General features: G+C 40.0%; 1 protein-coding gene across 1 annotated transcript in view; it reads right to left on the reverse strand.

Moving 5' to 3' along the window:
• The window catches only part of EFCAB5 (EF-hand calcium binding domain 5), a 134,531-nt gene that overhangs the window by 28,370 nt on the left and 86,332 nt on the right, over window positions 1-19,829 (reverse strand). The window contains exons 17-22 of the mRNA XM_049860383.1: window positions 18,416-18,705; window positions 16,704-16,873; window positions 16,006-16,234; window positions 10,558-10,710; window positions 3,033-3,136; window positions 810-1,063 (exon numbers count right to left, since the gene is read on the reverse strand). Of these exons, the coding sequence (XP_049716340.1) occupies window positions 810-1,063; window positions 3,033-3,136; window positions 10,558-10,710; window positions 16,006-16,234; window positions 16,704-16,873; window positions 18,416-18,705 (1,200 nt within the window). The remainder of the gene's footprint in view (window positions 1-809; window positions 1,064-3,032; window positions 3,137-10,557; window positions 10,711-16,005; window positions 16,235-16,703; window positions 16,874-18,415; window positions 18,706-19,829) is intronic.

Consider the following 19,829-nt stretch of genomic DNA (forward strand, 5'->3'; position numbering starts at 1 on the left):
GAGACATGAGTTTTCTTCTTTCTTTTTTTTTTTGTGTCCTGAGCATGGCTGGAAAACTTTCAGCTTAATTCCACGTAATGTTACATTTGTAATTCTACTCACTACATTCTAGGTAGTCAGAGGTTTCCATGCCTTCTTCTCCCCTCCCCAGTCCTGGAGCTGGTTTTGTGCTAAGAGTAGCTTAGTGGATGTGGAATTGTAAGAACTGAGTTCTGGTCTTGCTATTGGACCTCAGGCAATCCACTTTACTTTTATACGTTTTAGTTCTTTATCTGTAAAATTAGATGCTTTGACTAGTTAATGCTGTGTAACATAGTGGATAGAGCATGATCTTTGGAGTCACCCAAGCCTGGATCCAAATTCAGTCTTCACCACTTAGTAACTGTATAATTTAGAACAAGTTGTTTGATTTCTCTGAGTTTCATTTTTCTGGCCTGTAAAGTGGGGTATCACCATTCATCTCATAGGGCTGTAGCGGGGATTAAGGGAAATAACATATTTAAAGTGCTTGACACCAAATGGGGCATTTAATAAATTTTAGTTCTCTATTGCCTTTAAGAGTCCTTTAAGAGTCCTTCTAGCTCTCAAACTGTATGATTCTAACCAATAGAATGTGACTCTTTACCCTTTGTTCTACTTTCCAGACCATGCTCATCAGCCAAGACTGTGTGAGGAAATTCTTTTCATGTGGAAAGATCTGTATATTGCAAAAATTCATTTTAGAAAATGTATCTTTCATTGCATTGTCTGAGATTTCCCCCAAAACCTATTAAACCCATAAATCCAGATTGTCACCACATTCACAATACCTAAGACATATTTCTTCTTTATCTCTCCAGAGAATTCGCCCAGTATTTCATAGCAGGCAGCTTGAACCACCTTCATCATTTTCTGTAGATCTTTATATTCTCGATACAACAACATCCTACTCCGGCCAATGTTAAAATCTATGACTCCCAGAGCTTCTCCTGTTCTCTCACGAAGTGGAATTACTATGTGGGTTTCTCCACAAGCAGAGGCCAAAACAACTTCTGAACTGTCTGTACACTTAAAGAGGAAATCTCTGAAACCAAAACCAAATAAGCGTAAGAATATGAAACATCAGCCTTTGTACACATTCTACCCAAACACACCTTGTACCTACTACACTGCAACCGTCCCAGCCCTTTGTGCTGTTTCGTCTGCCTGGAATGCGCCCCCCCTTGATTTCACGTGCCCCTCTACCTCAGCTCACTCAGGACTCTGCTCAAATGTCATCTCCCTAGAGAAGCCTTCCGTCCTTGACCTCCCAATCTAAAGTACTATCACCTGTGTCATGCTGTACCCTGATATCATGCTTTATTGTCTTTACTGTACTTATACTTATTCAAAGGTGTTCATTTTTATTTACTTGTTGTCCAATAAATATTGGTTGAATGCCTGAGGAACAATGGGTGTGTTAAGTCGGGTTCCCCAGACACAGAGCCTGAGACACGGATTCTTGCCACAAGTGATTTATTGGGGGTGTGCTCTCAGGAGAAACCTGCAAAGAATTGAGGGGTACAGGATAGGGAAGGGGGCGAAGCTAAGCAAGAATTAACTTTCAAGGGAAGTCTAGCCTCAGCCTGACCCCAAGGGGAAATCTGAAAGGTAAATTATACCACAGAGTCTGCCCCATCTTGAGGCAAAGGAGAGGGGCTTTTGTATCCTAGCACTGGTCAGTCATTGGCTCTAAGTTGTTCTGTATGTTTGTGTGTGTATGTTTCTGTGCAGGCGGGGGCTGTGTTTACATAACTCCTGGGCACCTCCTGATGAGGGGCTCCAGTGCTGAGCCATTAGCAGCAGTACCTGCAGCAGCTGGCAAAGGGAATACTGGGGATCTGGGCAGGGCACCAACAACATCCGCCTCAGTGAGGGACCTGAGATTTTCATAGAGACATAGTGGCTACTTCTTTTCTAGTGAGGCCTACATATCTTCTTAATTCTTTTCTCAATTACATTGATACTGTGATGTCATTCCTTTGTGGTACTTATAAAATGCTGCTTGGCATAGCCTCGAAAAGCACATGTATAGTTAGTTCATAAGATCAATTTATAATGACAGGTAAGGTACTTCTTCTGCTATTCCTACCCCTTGCTGCTCCTGGGCCATCACTTTGTGTCTGGCAATGACACATTGTACCAAACTTTCCAGGCATAATGAAAAAGCCCATTGATCAACAGAGCTCCTTCAAAGGCGTCTGCTCTAGGTTACACACAGGAATTCAAGCTTATGAATCTGGGTGTCATTGCAGGGACCAGCACAAAGAATAACTATGTGGAAAAGAGCTTGAAACGGAGTGAACATTTTGGAGTGAGGCCAAGTTAAAATTTAATTAACTTATAGAATTAAATGTCAAATTAGCCTTCTAGTCTGAGATAGGGTTACTGCCTATTCAGCTACACTGATCTCCCAAAGAAGCAGTCAGTCCCTTTTGTAATAGGTACGTTCTCAGTTAAGATCTGTTTTGCATCTGCCTAGTTTTTTTTTTTTAGTTTAGACGGCACTGGGTAGTTTAGTAGTGTCCCGAGAGTTCCACAGGTGAGAGTCATTCTAAGGAATCTAGAGCTGGTTCCCTGTTAATGACAACATTCTCTGCCTCCTCTCCACTCTTTCCCCCACCCATCTTTTTAAGAATATAAAACACAGGTTCATAGGCTAGCTAACATTAACTGACGAGCTCTAGTAAGTGATATGGATATATTACTCATAATCATGTTGGGTTTTTATTGAATTCCATGTTTATAAGAAAATCATAGAAGATAAAATGCTACCATGCTTAAAAACACACACAATTTTAATGTAAATACTGATGAAATCTGTTTTAAATATCATTTTGGGGAAGAGGAGTTAGTATGTCCCACATAGATGACATTCTACAGGAATTTTTCCTTAAAATCCAATCAGAATGACTCAGTGTGCAGGAATAGAAGGCAGAAGCTGTCTTTCAGATCTGCTGTCACACCAGGGGGATGTGTTTTGGCAGTCAAGCAAAAACAGAGAAGTCCCATACCTGAAGATACACTTCTTTCTAAAGATGGTAGGGGGATTGGTGTGGATTTCTGTTAGACCCAGATACCCTGTAACCATCATGTTGCGTAAAACATAGTCTGAATCCTTGAAAAGAGAAAAAGATTTCATTACAAAGAGAATTAATTAGACCTGGTATTCCCATCAAAGCTTTTGGGGACAGGTAAGACAACAATACCTGGCAAACTGTAAAGATTACACCACTTTGCCAAAGAGGCTTCTACCTTCTTTTCTGGTGTCTGTCTTCCATGGCTTACCACCCGATGTTACACGTGCTAGGCAGAATTTTTTTAAATCTCACTCTGTTTCTAGGTTTAAATCTTACACCCAAAACCAAATGATTTACATTCTGTCTTTTCCCTCAAAAATGGTAGAAAACTTTTTTTTTTAAGTTTAGATGACCTCTAGCTTTAAGTACAGTGACATTTTACTTACTAAGTACCATTAAGGGATGAGGTATTCCACAAAAAGAATTTTCCAAAAAACAAGATTATCTTTAATGCACAAGTTTATTGTTATAACTGTCATAAAGTTATATGTTTACATTATTTTCTGACATTAAAAACGCATTTGTAGAAAATTTGGAAAATACAGAAAACCCAAAGAAAATAAGTATAACAAAAAACGTTCTCCAGCGAGACCTTTGTTCTCACCGCTTCAGCAAAACTGTTCTGGTCAAGGTTACCAGTGATTTTCTCATTTTAAGTTTCATTGGTCAATCCTCAGTCCTGTCTTACCCTACCTCTTGGCAGCATTTGACGCAGTGAACCACTCCCTTCTTGATAAAACTTTCTTCACTTGGCTTTTGGGACACTGTTCTTTCCTGGGTCTCCTACCTCACTAAACATTCCTTCTCATTCCCCTTACTACTTCTTTATCTCCCTCACCTCTAAGTGTTTTTCAAACTGTAGGTTGTAACCTGCATGTGGGTTGTGAAAATATTTTAATGAGTCTTGATCAACATTTTTTTTTTTTTGTGGTAGAGATTATTTATAGGAAAATTAATAATATATTCTGTAAAATACACTAAACTGTAGAGAGGACAAATTTATTTGGGAGAAGTTTTTATGCCCCCTCCCTTCTTTTAAATAATTCTTTGATTAAAAAGGAAACCATGAAAATCAGACCCCCAGGGGCTGCATGCTGAATGGGTAGCTTGGAAGATGAACTGTTTTGTAATATGTAACTTTCTCTTGTCTCCACACTCCATGATCTCAAGTGCTGTAACAAGCTCTTTAAAAAAAACAAAAACCAAATCCAGTGCCGTGGAGTTGATTCCGACCCATAGTGACCCTCTAGGACAGAGTAGAACTGCTCCATAGAGTTTCCAAGGAGCACCTGGCGGATTTGAACTGCCGACCCTTTGGTTAGCAGCCATAGCACTTAACCACTAAGCCACCAGGGTTTCCAACAAGCTCTTTAGGTTTAAAAAAAAAAAAAAAAAGGTTTTCAACAGGATACTTGGCAAGCTGTAAAGATTATGCTACATTGGCAAATTGGCTTCTGCTTCTTTCGTACTTGGTGTTAAACATACTAGACTGATCTGATTTTTTTAAAATCTCACTCTGTGTTTCTAGGTTTAGATTTTACAGACAAAATCAAATGATTCCTCTCTTGTTTTTCCCTCTCAAAATTGTTCAGATTGAACACTTTTGCTTCAGATCAGAAGCATAATATACAAAGTATGGCACCCATAATAATATGCCTGAAATAAGCTTATCTTTCAGCTGTGCCAAGAAACTATAAATTCAGCAAGCCCTGGTGCAATTACTTAGTAGTGAGATAACCACTCCTAGTTAAAATTTCCTAGGAAACCATTTGGAGAAAAAAACTGCAATTCTATATCCCCTATTTTCTTTCTTTTGCTATGGGCTTATTTTTTCCTTTTTCCAATTCTATTCCTTTTCACTTTTCTCAATACACATGGTTTATCTTTAGTATTTATCCTCCTCTTGCTTTTTTCTCTTTGGATGAATATTTTTTTTTAAAGAATGAAACAGAATAGAAAATATCAGAAAACAACACATATAGTAAAAGTAGATATTGTTTTGTGATTTTCTGTTTCAAATGTCTGTGTATGTGTGTTTCTGCACATGTAGGCCATGGACAATACAGTTTGAAGCCACACTGATCCCCATCATTTGGAGTGTCCCAGGGCTAAGTCCTCAGATTTCTTTTTCTATTCTCATGCATTTCCTAGGTGGTCCCATCTAGTCTCATAGTTTTTAAATACCATTTATTCGATAGCCTGGATTTCTCCCTGAATACCAGCCTCATATATTCAACTGCCTATTTAATATCTCCACTTAGATGTCTAACAGACATTTCAAATTATAATTAAAAAAAATCTTTGTCAATTTAATAGCTAAAAAAATATTTTATATTTAACTGTGTATTTCATTATGAGAACAACTGAATATTTTTTCCATATTTATTGACCATTTGCATAAGGCTTTGTTTTTGTTTTTAATAGGTTGTTGATCTTCTTTGCCTATTTTTATTTTGGAATGCTGCCTTTCTATTTCATTAATATATGTATACTGGTGTTAACCCTTTTTTTTGGTAGATGTGTGGCAATTTTTCCTCCAGTTTGTCATAAGACACTTAATTTTATTTCTAGCTTTTGATGCAAGACAATTTTACATTTTTATATAGTCAAAATATCAACCTTTCCTTAATTGTTTCAACCTTTGGTATAGGTTTAGCAATCTCCCCTGAGGTAACAGCAGCCAAGAAATAAAACGATGTACTGCATTGGGCAAATCTGCTGCAAAAGGCCTCTTCAACGTTTTAAAAACCAAAGATATCACCTTGATGACTAAGGTGCATCTGACTCAAGCAATGGTCTTTGCAAATGCATCATATTCATGGGAAAGCTGGAAATGAAAAAGGAAGACAGAGAAGAATTGATGCATTTGAACTGTGGTGTTGGCAAAGGGTATTGAATATACCATGGACTACCAAGAGAAGGAACAAACCAATCTTAAAAGAAATACAACCAGAATGTTCTGTAGAAGTGAGGATGACAAGACTTTGACTGGCTTACTTTGGTCGCATTATTAGTAAAGACCAGTTTCCAGAAAAGGACATCATGTTTGGTAAAATTGAGGGCCAAGAAAAACAAGGGAAATCTTCAGTGAGATGGATTCACACAGTAGCTGCAACCATGGACTCAAACATACCAATGATCATGAAGATGGTGCAGGACCAGGCAACACTTCCTTCTATTACACAGAAGGTCTCCATGAGTTGGAGTTGACTCAACGACAACTAACAAAAACAATTATATATGGTGTGATAACAATTCACTATTGTATTTTTCCTCTTCCTGACAGTCTTTCCCATCCTCTTTCTTCTCATTCAAGCAAAAAGTCTGTACCCTTTCATTTCCTTAGAAGAGGAATATGATGAGGTAGAAAGCAGAAATAGCCAGCTAATCTCTGGCTTTTGTTTTTTCAAAGGCCTACATCAATCTGGCTTAACACAGCAAACCAGGTATACATGCTAGCCGTTTATCCTTCTTAAAACCTCAGGGAAATAAAAGATTGAGGTTGGTTTCCTTGTTGGCTGTTAGCTGGGGGCCACACTAACCCCCTGCAGGTCTCTCTCAGGTCTTTGCACATAGCCCCCTACATCTCAGAACCAGCAATGTGGTGTCAAATCTTTCTCACACTGCTATCTCTCTGACTCTTCTTCTGTCAGCCCATCTCTCAGGGACCACAGCCAGGAAAGGTTCTCTGCCTTTAAGGATTCGAGTGATTAGATTGGGCACACCTAGATAACCCAGGATAATCTACCCATCTCAAGGTCCTTAACCTTAATCACATTTGCAAAGTCCCTTTTGCCATGTAAGGTAACATATTCATAGGTTCTGGGAATCAGGGCATGGGCATGTTTGGGGGCCATTATTCTGCCTACCACAATGACCTATTTAACAAGTTTGGTACTCCAATGAACTAGTTAGACAAAAGTACTTTTAGGTAACAAACTAAAATAGCCTGAGTTTCATACCTAAGAGAATTTGAATCTCCTATTTTCCCTCATCTATGGTTATTGCCAATAGGTCAAGAATTCCTTTTCCTCCATGACTCTGCATCTTATAGGGACATGGGGATGTGGTGAGGTGGGGTATGTCAGAATGTAGTTTATAATTGGTATCAGCCAGGGTGCCAGAAGGAAACAGATGGCACACTGGAACTGGGTAATTTGAGTAGAGTTTAATAAAGGGAAGTTCATGAAGGTATGGGCAGTGTTTAGAATCCCAGAGCTAGTAACAAGGGGAGCCTGTTACCACACTTAGTTTGAAAATGCAAGGGGAGGAAGCAATTTCCAGAACCTGGAGAGGATAGCTGTATGGAGAGGGCCACCGGACAAGAGCTGTGGTTTTTAGTAGAGGAACAGAGCCAACCCATAGCGACCTGGCAGGGAGGAAGCCAGAAGCATAAATACCCCAGCCTCACTCACCTTCTGCCCTCCAATTGCCTGTTGGTGCCTGTCATTGAACAAACCCAAGCACAATCTGAGGGCCCAGGGGCCCATCGATACTACCAGTTTCTGAGGCACAGAGCAAGGCAAGAGAAGAATGGAGAGCAGATCTGGAGGGACTCAAGAAGGAGAAAGAAGAGGAGAAGGCTGAGGCATGGAAAGTGACTCTAGTCAACCCTCAGTCATTTCTAATACCAAAGTCTCACTGTAGTGTCTTCCACCGAGGATAAACCCCTGCCCCTTGGACAGATGGTTCAGGCATGACTCCACCCAAACCCCAGTTGCTGGGTGGCCCTTCTCCTGCCCCTCTCCTCTTCCTGGGGATGGTCTTCTTTACCTCCATTCAATGTCCCAAGGTCAGATGGACATTGACCCCTGTGGCCTTGTCCTCAGAGTCATATTTCTAAAACTAATCTCTGCAAAAGCAGCTCCTCTTGCAGACTGCTATGGATGATTTTGACCTCAACAGTGATGTCATCTCCCTTAGGGCCCTGACAAGATGTTTCTTAAGCTTGGTGGGGATATTAGCCCCCAAGCTGAATCCTTCCTGGGCCACATGTGCTTCAGCCCAACTCCTATGTGGGTGATTGGACCAGGTGGTCCAAACCCCATCCCCATACCGCCAACATCCAATGATTCTCCCACGTCCTGACAGCACATGGAGGCTACTGGAAGTAGTGCCCACTATTGAGTGTTCTTCATCTCTACTGCCTGGCCACCCCACTAGAGAGCTCTGCAATTCCACTGTCATTGGCTAAGGGCTCATCAGGCTGTGGGAGGGAACCAGGGACCTGGTGGGTTGGAAGGAAAGGAAGAAGTGGGAAGGGCAGGAGATAAGTATGGGGTGGGGGATAAGCCAAAGGATTAGGAGACAACCAAAGCAGTGCCACCACCCAATGGGGCACTATGACTCTTCCAGTCATTTAGTGTTCTTGGAAGGAAGACACCTTTCATCCATTCTCAACATATGGGAAATCATAATATTAAAGTTAAATGTAAAGAACCAAAGCAAACATTCAGCAAAAATTTATCACATTATAGTAAGGAGCCTTTTTATGATTGGTGTGATGTAATTGTGTCCTCCCAGAATGACAGCTCTTCATCCACCCATATGATTCTGCAGGGGCTAACAGTTACTGTATGCTGCACCATGGTCAAAGGGGTATAACTCAGATGGGTCAGAAAGAAGTTTTCTTTGATGTTCCAAATTGGAACAGGAAGGAAAGATTCTTTTCCTTTCTGGTTACTAAGTTTTATGGATTATCTGGTGTCCTTTAAAAAGATATGTTTAAGCCCTTAATGCCTGGTACCTGTGAATGTGACCTTATTTGGAAATAGTGTCTTTACAGATGTAATTAAGTATGTTAACACAGGGCCATGCTGGAAGGTGGCCCTAGTCCAAGATAACTGGTGTCCCTACAAGCAGAGACACAGAGACAGAGAGACACAAAGAGGGAGGATGCCATGTGACCACAAAGGCAGAGATTGAAGTGATGAAGCTACAAGCCAAAGAATGCCTGGGCTACCAGAAGCTGGGAGAGACAAGTAAGGATCTTCCCCTAGAGCCTCCAGGGAGAGGATGGCCCTGCCAACAACCTGAATTAGAACTACTAGACTCCAGATATGAGACAATAAATTTCTGTTGTTTTAAGCCACCTGGTTTGTGGTATTTTGTTAGGACAGCCCTAGGAAACTAATATACTAAGCATCTGGCTTCCCCTGTGGAGATAGCCTATCATTACCTGGAGAAGACAAAGCTAATGTGCAGGAATAAACAAAGATGGGAACTGGGGAGTGATAGATCATGAGAGAGCCCTGATGGCACTGGATCTGGTCACTCTGGAAGCCAGCTTAACTCTTGCTCTTTTTTCATTTTGGTCACATGAGTCAATCAGTTCCCCCTTTTGCCTAAGAAAGTTTGACATGGATTCTTTTGTGTGTGTGTGTGTGTGTGTGTGTGTGTGTGTGTGCGCTTTAAGTGAAAGTTTACAGATTAAATTAGTTTCTCATACAAAAATTTATACACACATTGTTATGTGACCCTAGTTGCTCTCCCTATGTAATGTGACAGTACGCTCCTCCTTTCCACCCTGTATTTTCTGAGTGCATTCAGCCAGCTGCTGTCCCTTTCTGCCCTCCCATCTCGCCTCCAGACAGGAGCTGCCCATTTAGTTTCATGTATCTACTTGAGCTAAGAAGCACACTCTTCACGAGTATCATTTTATGTCTTATAGTCCAGTCTAACCTTTGTCTGAAGAGTTGGCTTCAGGAATGGTTTTAGTTTTGGGTTAACAGAATCTGGGGCCACGTCTTCTGGGGTCCCTCCAGTCTCAGTCAGACCATTAAGTCTGGTCTTTTTACTAGAATTTGAGTTCCACACCCCACTTTTCTCCTGCTCCGTCAGGTATTCTCTGTTGTGTTACTTCTCAGGGCAGTCACTAGTGGTAGCCAAGCACCTTCTACTTCTTCTGGTCTCAGACTGATGGAGTCTCTGGTTTATGTGGCCCTTTCTGTCTCCTGGGCTCATAATTTCCTTGTGTCTTTGGTGTTTTTCATTCTCCTTTGCTCCAGGTAGGTTGGGACCAATGATACATCTTAGATAGCCGGTTGCTAGCTTTTAAGACCCCAGACACCACTCACCAAAATGAAATACAGAACACTTTCTTAAAAAACTTTGTTATGCCTATTGACCTAGATATCCCCTGAAACCACAGTCCTCAGATCCCCACCTCTGATACTCTGTTCCTTGAAGTGTTTGGTTATATTCAGAAAACTTCTTAGCTTTTGGTTTAGTCCAGTTGTGTTGACTTCCCTTGTATTGTGTGTTGTCCTTCCTTCACCTAAGATAATTCTTGTGGCATAGATTGTATCATTTACAACCAAGGGTCTTGAGTTGAGGTTGTGGGAAATATGTCCTCAGTTAGCTCAATAGCTAACTGAATATGGTTTTAAAATACTAGCAAGATAGTAACATCTAGAAATTGTTACCCTAGAGAGGTCCAACACTGTCTAGCCTTGTCTACCTGTTGTGGGCTAAGCTCGACAAAGTACGTAGTGATGGTGTTGATGCTGGGTGTGATGCCACACAGCCAGCCGATGCCAGTGATGATAACATGCAGGATGTGCTCCCGGCTGTGGACATAGTGATAGGCAGTGCTAAAGACATTGGCAACACCCTGCAGAGACAGATAATAAAAAAAAAATTTTTTTAAATAACAAAGTAACTAGTAATGCATCAATTGGATTATCTTTTGGTTGCTGTAAAAATATAGTAACACAATGTATGCCAATTCAACAATTTTTGTATGTACAATTCAGTGAGAACAATCATCAATCATGTTGTGCAACCATCACTAATATCCCTTGCCAAATTTTCCATCACCATAAACAGAAACTCACTGCTTCCTAAACAATAATTTTCCCTTTTCCCCCTTCCTCCCATTCCTGATAATCACTATTAAACTCTGATCACTATACATTTGTCTATTCCAGGTATTTCATATTAGTGAGATCAAACACTATTTGTCCTTTTGTGACTGACTTATTTCACTCAACATAAAGTTTTCAAGGTTCATCCACATTGTGGCAGGTATCAGGACTTAATTTCTCTTTATGACAGAGTACTATTCTGTGGTTTTGTATATGCCATGTTTTGTTTATCCACTCATCTGTTGATGGACATTTCATTTGTTTCCACCTTTTGGCTATTGTGAATAGTGCTGCAGTGAACATCGGTGTACATGTGTCTGTTTGCGTTGCTGCTTTTTGGGTATATGCCTAAGAGTAGAGTTGCTGGATCGTATGGTGGCTTTATGTTTAATGTTTTGGGGTACTGCCAAACTGTTTTCCACAGCAGCTGTACCATTTTGCATTCCCAGCAGCAGTGGATGAGGGCTATATTTCTCCACATCCTCAGCAACATTTGTTATTTTCTGTTCTTTTAAAAAATCTTAGCCATCCTAAAAAATGCATTGCCATTGAGTCAATTCCGACCCACAGCAGCCCTATAGGACAAAGTAGAACTGCCCCATAGAGTTTCCAAGGCTATATTATTTACCAGAGCAGACTGCCACATCTTGGTATCTCATTGTGGTTTCAATTGCATTCCTTAATGGTTAATAACAATGTGAACTTTTTCATGTGTTTGTTGGCCATTTGTATAGTCTCTTTGGTGAAATATTTATTCAGCAACTTTATCCATTGTTTGATTGGGTTGTTTGTTCTTTTGTTGTTAAGTTGTAAGAGTTCTTTATATATTCTGGATATCAGACCGTTATCCGATATGTGGATCCCAAAATTTTTCTCCTAGTCTGTAGGATGACACTTCACTTTGTTGATAAAGCCCTTCGATGTAGAGAAGTTTCAAATTTTGAATGAGATGCTATTTATCTATTTTATCTTTTGTTGTTTATGCTTTCAGTGTTATACCTAAAAATCCATTGTTAACTGGTGATAATCTATGTCCTACTAATTATTCATCAGTTCTCAAAAGGTAGTGTTCTAGATTCTACTATGAAAGAAGGATCACCAGGAAATCAAAAGTGTAAGGAAAGCTCTACTGTAAGATCCACACAGTTTATTATGCTTCCTGATGATCATCCAGTAAAATTTGTGAGGTTTCCTACCAGAGAATAGTGTCAGAAGATAAGCTTTGAAATGGAAAAAGAGAAAGGTTGAAAAGCCAAGAATTAATGCCAGCCTTGGGCACATAGGTAGGAGCTGCCCTTATCTAATGCCAATATTAATGTCTACATCTTTACATGGCTGCTTTCATCAGAGCAGCTATACAGAATGTGTTTGGCTCCAAGGCCTGCAAATTGCTAGATTACATAGCCTCCTAGAGACATAAAGAGACTCTGTTCCATAAGAAGTCCTTAGAACCCCTGTGATCTTATTGTCAAGAAACACAAGAAACCACAAATTCTTTAAAATCATCAGCATTTTATATCAGGACTCAAAACTCATTGCCAAACAAAAGACAAGAATCACATGATTTTATCAATTGATGCAGAAAAGGCATTTAACAAAGTTCAACACTCATTCATGATAAAAACTCTCAGCAAAATAGGAATAGAAGGAAAATTTCTCAACATAATAAAAGGCATTTATACAAAGCCAATAACCAACATCACCCTAAATGGAGAGAGCCTGAAAACATTCCCATTGAGATCGGGAACCAGACAAGGATGCCCTTTATCACCACTCTTACTCAACATTGTGCTGGAAGTCCTAGCCAGAGCAATCAGGCTAGATAAAGAAATTAAGGGCATCCAGATTGGCAAGGAAGAAGCAAAAGTACCTCTGTTTGCAGATGACATGATCTTATACACAGAAAACCCTAAGGAATCCTCCAGAAAACTACTGAAACTAATAGGAGTTCAGCAGAATATCGGGATACAAGATAAACATACAAAAATCGGTTGGATTCCTCTACACCAACAAAAGAACATCAAAGAGGAAATCACCAAATCAATGCCATTTACAGTAGCCCCCAAGAAGATAAAATACTTAGGAATAAATCTTACCAGAGATGTAAAAGACTTATACAAAGAAAATTACAGTACACTTCTGCAAGAAACCAAAAGAGACTTACATAAGTGGAAGAACATACCTTGCTCATGGATAGGAAGACTTAACATTATAAAAATGTCTATTCTACCAAAAGCGATCTATACATTTAATGCAACTCCAATCCAAATCCCAAGGACATTCTTTAATGAGGTGGAGAAACAAATCGCCAATTTCATATGGAAGGGAAAGAGGCCCCGGATAAATAAGGCACTACTGAAAAAGAAGAACAAAGTGGGAGGTCTTACTTTACCTGATTTTAGAACCTATTATACTGCCACAGTAGTCAAAACAGCCTGGTACTGGTACAACAACAGATACATGGACCAGTGGAACAGAATTGAGAATCCAGACATAAATCCATCCACATATGAGCAGCTGATATTTAACAAAGGCCCCAAATCAGTTAAAAGGGGGAAAAGACAGTCTTTTTAACAAATGGTGGTGGCATAACTGGATATCCATCTGCAAAAAAATGAAACAAGACCCATACCTCACTCCATGCACAAAAATGAACTCAAAATGGATCAAAGACCTAAATATAAAATCTAAAATGATAAAGATCATGGAAGAAAAAACAGGGACAACGTTAGGAGCCCTAATGCATGGCATAAACAGTATAGAAAACATTGTAAAGAATGTAGAAGAAAAACTAGATAACTGGGAGCTCCTAAAAATCAAACACCTATGCTCATTCAAAGACTTCACCAAAAGAGTAAAAAGGCTACCTACAGACTGGGAAAAAGTTTTTAGCTATGACATTTCTGATCAGCGCCTGATCTCTAAAATCTATATGATACTGCAAAAACTCAACTGCAAAAAGACAAATAACCCAATTAAAAAATGGGCAAAAGATATGAATAGACACTTCACTAAAGAAGACATTCAGATATATGAGGAAATGTTCACGATCATTAGCCATTAGAGAAATGCAGATCAAAACTACAATGAGGTTTCATCTCACTCCAACAAGGCTGGCATTAATCCAAAAAACACAAAATAATAAATGTTGGAGAGGCTGTGGAGAGATTGGAACACTTCTACACTGCTGGTGGGAATGTCAAATGGTACAACCACTTTGGAAATCGATTTGGCGCTTCCTTAAAAAGCTAGAAATAGAACTACCATACAATCCAGCAATCCCATTCCTTGGAATATATCCTAGAGAAATAAGAGCCTTTACACTAACAGATATATGCACACCCATGTTTACTGCAGCACTGTTTACAATAGCAAAAAGATGGAAGCAACCAAGGTGCCCATCAACAGTTGAATGGATAAATAAATTATGGTATATTCACACAATGGAATACTATGCATCAATAAAGAACAGTGAGGAATCTGTGAAACATTTCATAACATGGAGGAACCTGGAAGGCATTATGCTAAGTGAAATTAGTCAGTTGCAAAAGGACAAATATTGTATAAGACCGCTATTATAAGAACTTGAGAAATAGTTTAAACTGAGAAGAAAACATTCTTTTGTGGTTACGAGAGGGGGGAGGGTGAGAGGGTGGGAGAGGGGTATTCACTAATTAGATAGTAGATAAGACCTACTTTAGGTGAAGGGAAAGACTGCACACAAAACAGGAGAGGTCAGAACAACTGGACTAAACCAAAAGCAAAGAAGTTTCCTGAATAAACTGAATGCTTCGAAGGCCAGCGTAGCAGGGGCAGGGGTCTGGGGACCATGGTTTCAGGGGACATCTAAGTCAATTGGCATAATAAAATCTATTAACAAAACATTCTGCATTCCACTTTGAAGAGTGGCGTCTGGGGTCTTAAAAGCTAGCAAGCAGCCATCTAAGATGCATCAATTGGTCTCAGCCCACCTGGATCGAGGGAGAATGAAGAACACCAAGGACACAAGGTGATTATGAGCCCAAGAGACAGAAAAGGCCACATGAACCAGCGACTACATCATCCTGAGACTAGAAGAACTAGACGGTGCCCGGCTACAACCTATGACTGCCCTGACAGGGAACACAACAAAATACCCCTGAGGAAGCAGGAGAGCAGTGAGGTGCAGACCCCAAATTCTCATAAGACCAGACTTAATGGTCTGACTGAGACTGGAAGGACCCCAGTGGTCATGGCTCCCAGACCTTCTGTTGCCCCAGGATAGGAGCCATTCCCAAAGCCAACTCTTCAAACATGGATTGGACTGGATAATGGGCTGGAGAGGGATGCTGGTGAGGAGTGGGATTCTTGAATCAGGTGGACACTTGAGACTATGTTGGCATCTCCTGCCTGGAGGGGAGATGAGAGGGTGAAGGGGGTTAGAAGCTGGTGAAAGGGACACAAAAAGAGAGAGTGGACGGAGAGCGCAGGCTGTCTCATTGGGGGACAGTGGTTGGGAGTGTGTAGCAAGGTGTATATGGGTTTTTGTGTGAGAGACTGACTTGATTTGCAAACTTTCACTTAAAGCACAATAAAAATTATTAAAAAAAAAAAAACTCATTGCCGTCGAGTCGATTTCAACTCATAGCAGGCCTATAGGACAGAGTAGAACGGCCCTGCATAGTTTCCAAAGAGAGCCTGGTGGATTCCAACTGCTGGCCTTTTGTTAGCAGATGTAGCTCTTAACCACTACAGTACCAGGGTTTCCATCAGGGCTCAAGGCAACGTAAAATATTGTTCCCACGATTAATACTATGGGATAATATTAACAATCTTCCTAGAGAAGCTGAGGTACAGATGTGCAACTGAGGCTGAGATTCCTTCTCTGAGTAAAGGGGAACCTCTCCAAAGACTGATACGTACATATAGGGCACGGGAACAGTAGGATGACTCTGTCCATATACACAAATTTACTGTCACCTGGTTTCAGGTTTCACTGTTTAAAAAGTATAGATGGAGAAACCATCCTAACCATTGATCTTGATAATTATTCTCTGACTTACCTGGTAGAATCTGATCTCATGAGGTAGGAAGATGTTTATTTCCTGAGGATCTCTTAGGGTATCAACAGCAATGACCCCAAAGATCCTCATATACGCATCCTGAAGAGGCAGAGCCAAGAATGACCCATTACGATTATTCTTACGTCTGGAATGTTTCCAGAAGAAGACGTTCCCATGGTGCTGAACTTGGGGGACATGGATTGGCTTCCCTTCATCCACTACTGTAAAACTGAGGAATAGGAATACTAGGTTGGGGGAAAGGCAGAGGGGAAGACTTTAGATTAAACCATTCAGGACACTAGATCAATTCTCCATTCACAATCACTGGCATTATATATTAGAGAAGTGGACTCAGATAAAATTACCAGTTTGGAGATTTTGATTGGGGAGAAAGACTTAAGAACCAAACTTAGATCTTAACAGAAAACAGAGACATAATTTACAGAGCAGGCTGAAATAACTGAATTGACATCATGAAGCAGAGTCCCTACATGGCAAATCATTGCCTAAGAGAGAGCTCTAGAAATGATGAGGCGAAATCATCAGGACTGGAAATGCATCAGCTCCCACTCTAGAAGCATTGGTGGGTTGAGACATTATCTCTTGAGCAGCTAACTTAGGATTTCAATGTTAGTTTACTTGTGAAAGGGAATTATTATTTTAGAGAGGTAAAACCAACTTCTTCAAGAAGTTCTTACCTAATTCCTTTCATGTCCCTGTAGAGCACTCTGTTCAATACAAACGGAGCATCATCTAAAGTACAAGCCACATTCCTCAACATAACACTTCCTCTATCAGGCAGTAGTTCATTTTCTTCTAAGAGAGAAATGTGAGCACTGATCTTCTTATTTCCATGGGCTTCAGCATCCTACGGCAAAATGTTTCTGATCACCCATTTGCCAACTGCCAAAGAGCTACTCCCCTAATCATGCTGCCCTCATTAGCCAGTTTGTGCATCTGGCCCCAGTAACTCCATTTTCCTAAATAAATGATGCAGATAGTATCATTTGTGGACTTTGGGAAAAAAGGTGACATCACAGCTGTTCCCCTAAACTTGAGTTTTAGTGAGTGGAATGGGTTTGCTCTATGCTAATTAGACTGGTTTACTAAAAAAAAAAAAAAATAGACAGATAGATATCAATTCTACCCAAATTTAGAGACTTACGACTTGGATCCTTAGAACTATAATCACATTTCCTGAACTTCAGTTCACAGTATTTATTTTAGAGAGCTTAGGCAAGAAGATGCCTTCGTTTTACTTACGTTTCTTGACCGTCTATTGTGATGTGAATGTGGAAAAAAAATGATCTCAAGGAGTTATGAAATTGAGTCTATGTCATTCCAGCAAAGGGTTTCGTGGATCCCAGATTGCAGAATTTATGCAGCTATTTCTTAAAATAACTGGACATTTTCTCTGTATCTATAATATCATTATATTATTAATAATAAAAAAATATTATAACATTAATACACATATTGAACATGTCCATAAGTTGGGAACATGAGGACACTTTCCTTGATATTCGTCTCCTCTTTCTATGTATTCTTTGGGTTTGCTTTTCATGTCTTTTTTTCTCCTGCCTTTATTCCACCTTCTCCACATAAAAGATCTATGGAGTCACTAACAAATGTATTAAGATTTCTCTTAGGGTACCACAGATTTCTGAAGGTAGTTGGATTAATATGTCTTTTTTTTGTGACCGGTCCAGTTTCTGGTCACACCATTTCTAACTACATTGGAAAATTCAACCAAGGGTCATTATTAAGCTGAGATAAATGGCACAGACTCTTTGGATCAATGGAATCTGTAATATGTACAGAAGATACCCTGCTGTTTCTGGCTGGGAGGATCAGCAAGCTGAGTGTCTCTGAGGGGGTGGCAAGACTGTGGGCAGTGGCCCACTAGGGCCATGTGCTTTTGAAGTGACAGGGTTCTGTGATAGTCTCAGTTTGCTTCTTGGCAGTGCTGTGAAATGTTGTATGATGTTGGATTCTACTTCGAAATGACTTTAGATTAAATACAGTTTCTTTTCAAACTGACTTCCCAAACACCATGCAAGGAAATGTAGCTTAAACTGCCTGCATTATCTCCTTACCGATATTTTTCAATACCAGTCTATTGTCTAGTCTAGGTTCAGTTGACTCTCAGCACAGACGAAATTAGAAGTCCCAAGACATAATTCTATTTCTTCTACCTTTCCCCTTCTGCTTCTACCCTGCCAACCTGCAATCATTCCAGTTGTATCTCTGTTACACTTTGGGTCACTGTAATATATTGGAATGAAGAAACCATCGATAACAGCACCTAGCAATTTTTTGGGAAAAATTAGTGTGTTCTACCCTTGCAATCATGGAACATTACCCTTTGTGAGGAAAAATTTCCTTTTCTAGATCATTTTAGAAATCATACCTGGGTGAGGACCTTAAAGGTCTCAGCATACACTGGCTCCACGGACACCCCGCTGGTCTCTGCAGCACGTTGGATTTGGTGCAGCCACTTGCGCCTGGCAGAATTCCTCAGATTCTCAATATGGCTTCTCTCCAAAGCATTCATCAGAAACTCCACAACACTTTCCAGAACCTGGTCTTCATTGCCCCTGAGTTCAGATACAACCAATTCTATATATTTCTGAAACTGTTTTGAAGACAATCTTACTTCATGACCCTGGTGTGGCTGTGGAAATTGGATGTGTAGTTTAGCTAAAAGACATAAACACAAAACCAAGAACTAACAAAAATTCATTTATATGTGGGGGGGTATTTTCATTCTCCTCTTACAACAAACTGAAGCTCCTGTCAACTGTTCCATGGAAAAACAGGCATTATATCAAAAGCATCTTTGAGCCCAGTGGAACATTTTACAGTGATGTCCTATGCTGAACTCAAGATGTCATCATCTCTGTTTTTGTTTTTTAATTCTTCTACTCACCCAGGTGAAACTCCAGGGTCAACTTTGACTTCTCCATGATTTTTGCTTTCTATATCCATTAGACCACTAAATCTTATCTTTGGCAATCTTATTCTTTGGTGGTGAATCTTGTGGCCACTCCTTTCCATTCCTAATTCCATAACCCCAAGTCAGCTTTTATCACCATATAATTGGATTAACAGTAATAGTGTTCAACATATATATAATTGAATTAAAACACTGTTGGGTAAAGATTCAACTTTACCCAAAGTAATTTGGTCTTTATCCTTGGTTCCTGAGAGTTAGTTCTAAACTGTTGGAATTTCCTGAGTAATTGAGGTGTCTTTGTTATTTATGGAGCCCTGATTATGCAGTGGTGAAGAGCTACAGCTGCTAGTTGACCAAGAGGTCAGCCATTTGAAGCTACCAGCTGCTCCTTGGAAACCCTATGGGGCAGTTCTACTCTGTCCTATAGGGTTGCTACGAGTTGGGATCAACTTGACGGCAATGGGTTTGTTTTTTTTTTTTTCCACAAGTCTCAAAAAAAAAACCCTATATTTATGTCTATTCCAAAGAAAGTTGATCCAACCAAATGCAGAAATTATTGAACAATATCAACAATATCACACACAAGTAAAATTTTGCTAAAGATCATTCAAAAGTGGCTGCAGCAGTACATCAACAGAAAACTGCCAGAAATTCAAGCCAGATTCAGAAGAAGACATGGAAGGAGAGATATCATTGTTGATGTCAGATGGATCCTAGCTGAAAGCAGAGAAATTGGATGTTTACTTGTGTTTTATTGACTGTACAAAGGCATTCAACTGTGTGGGTCATAACAAGTTATGGATAACATTTCGAAGAATGGGAATTCCAGAACATTTTAATTGTGCTCATGAGGAACTTGTACATAGAT

This window comes from Elephas maximus, chromosome 19, assembly GCF_024166365.1.
Source record: "Elephas maximus indicus isolate mEleMax1 chromosome 19, mEleMax1 primary haplotype, whole genome shotgun sequence".
Lineage (NCBI taxonomy): Eukaryota > Metazoa > Chordata > Mammalia > Proboscidea > Elephantidae > Elephas > Elephas maximus.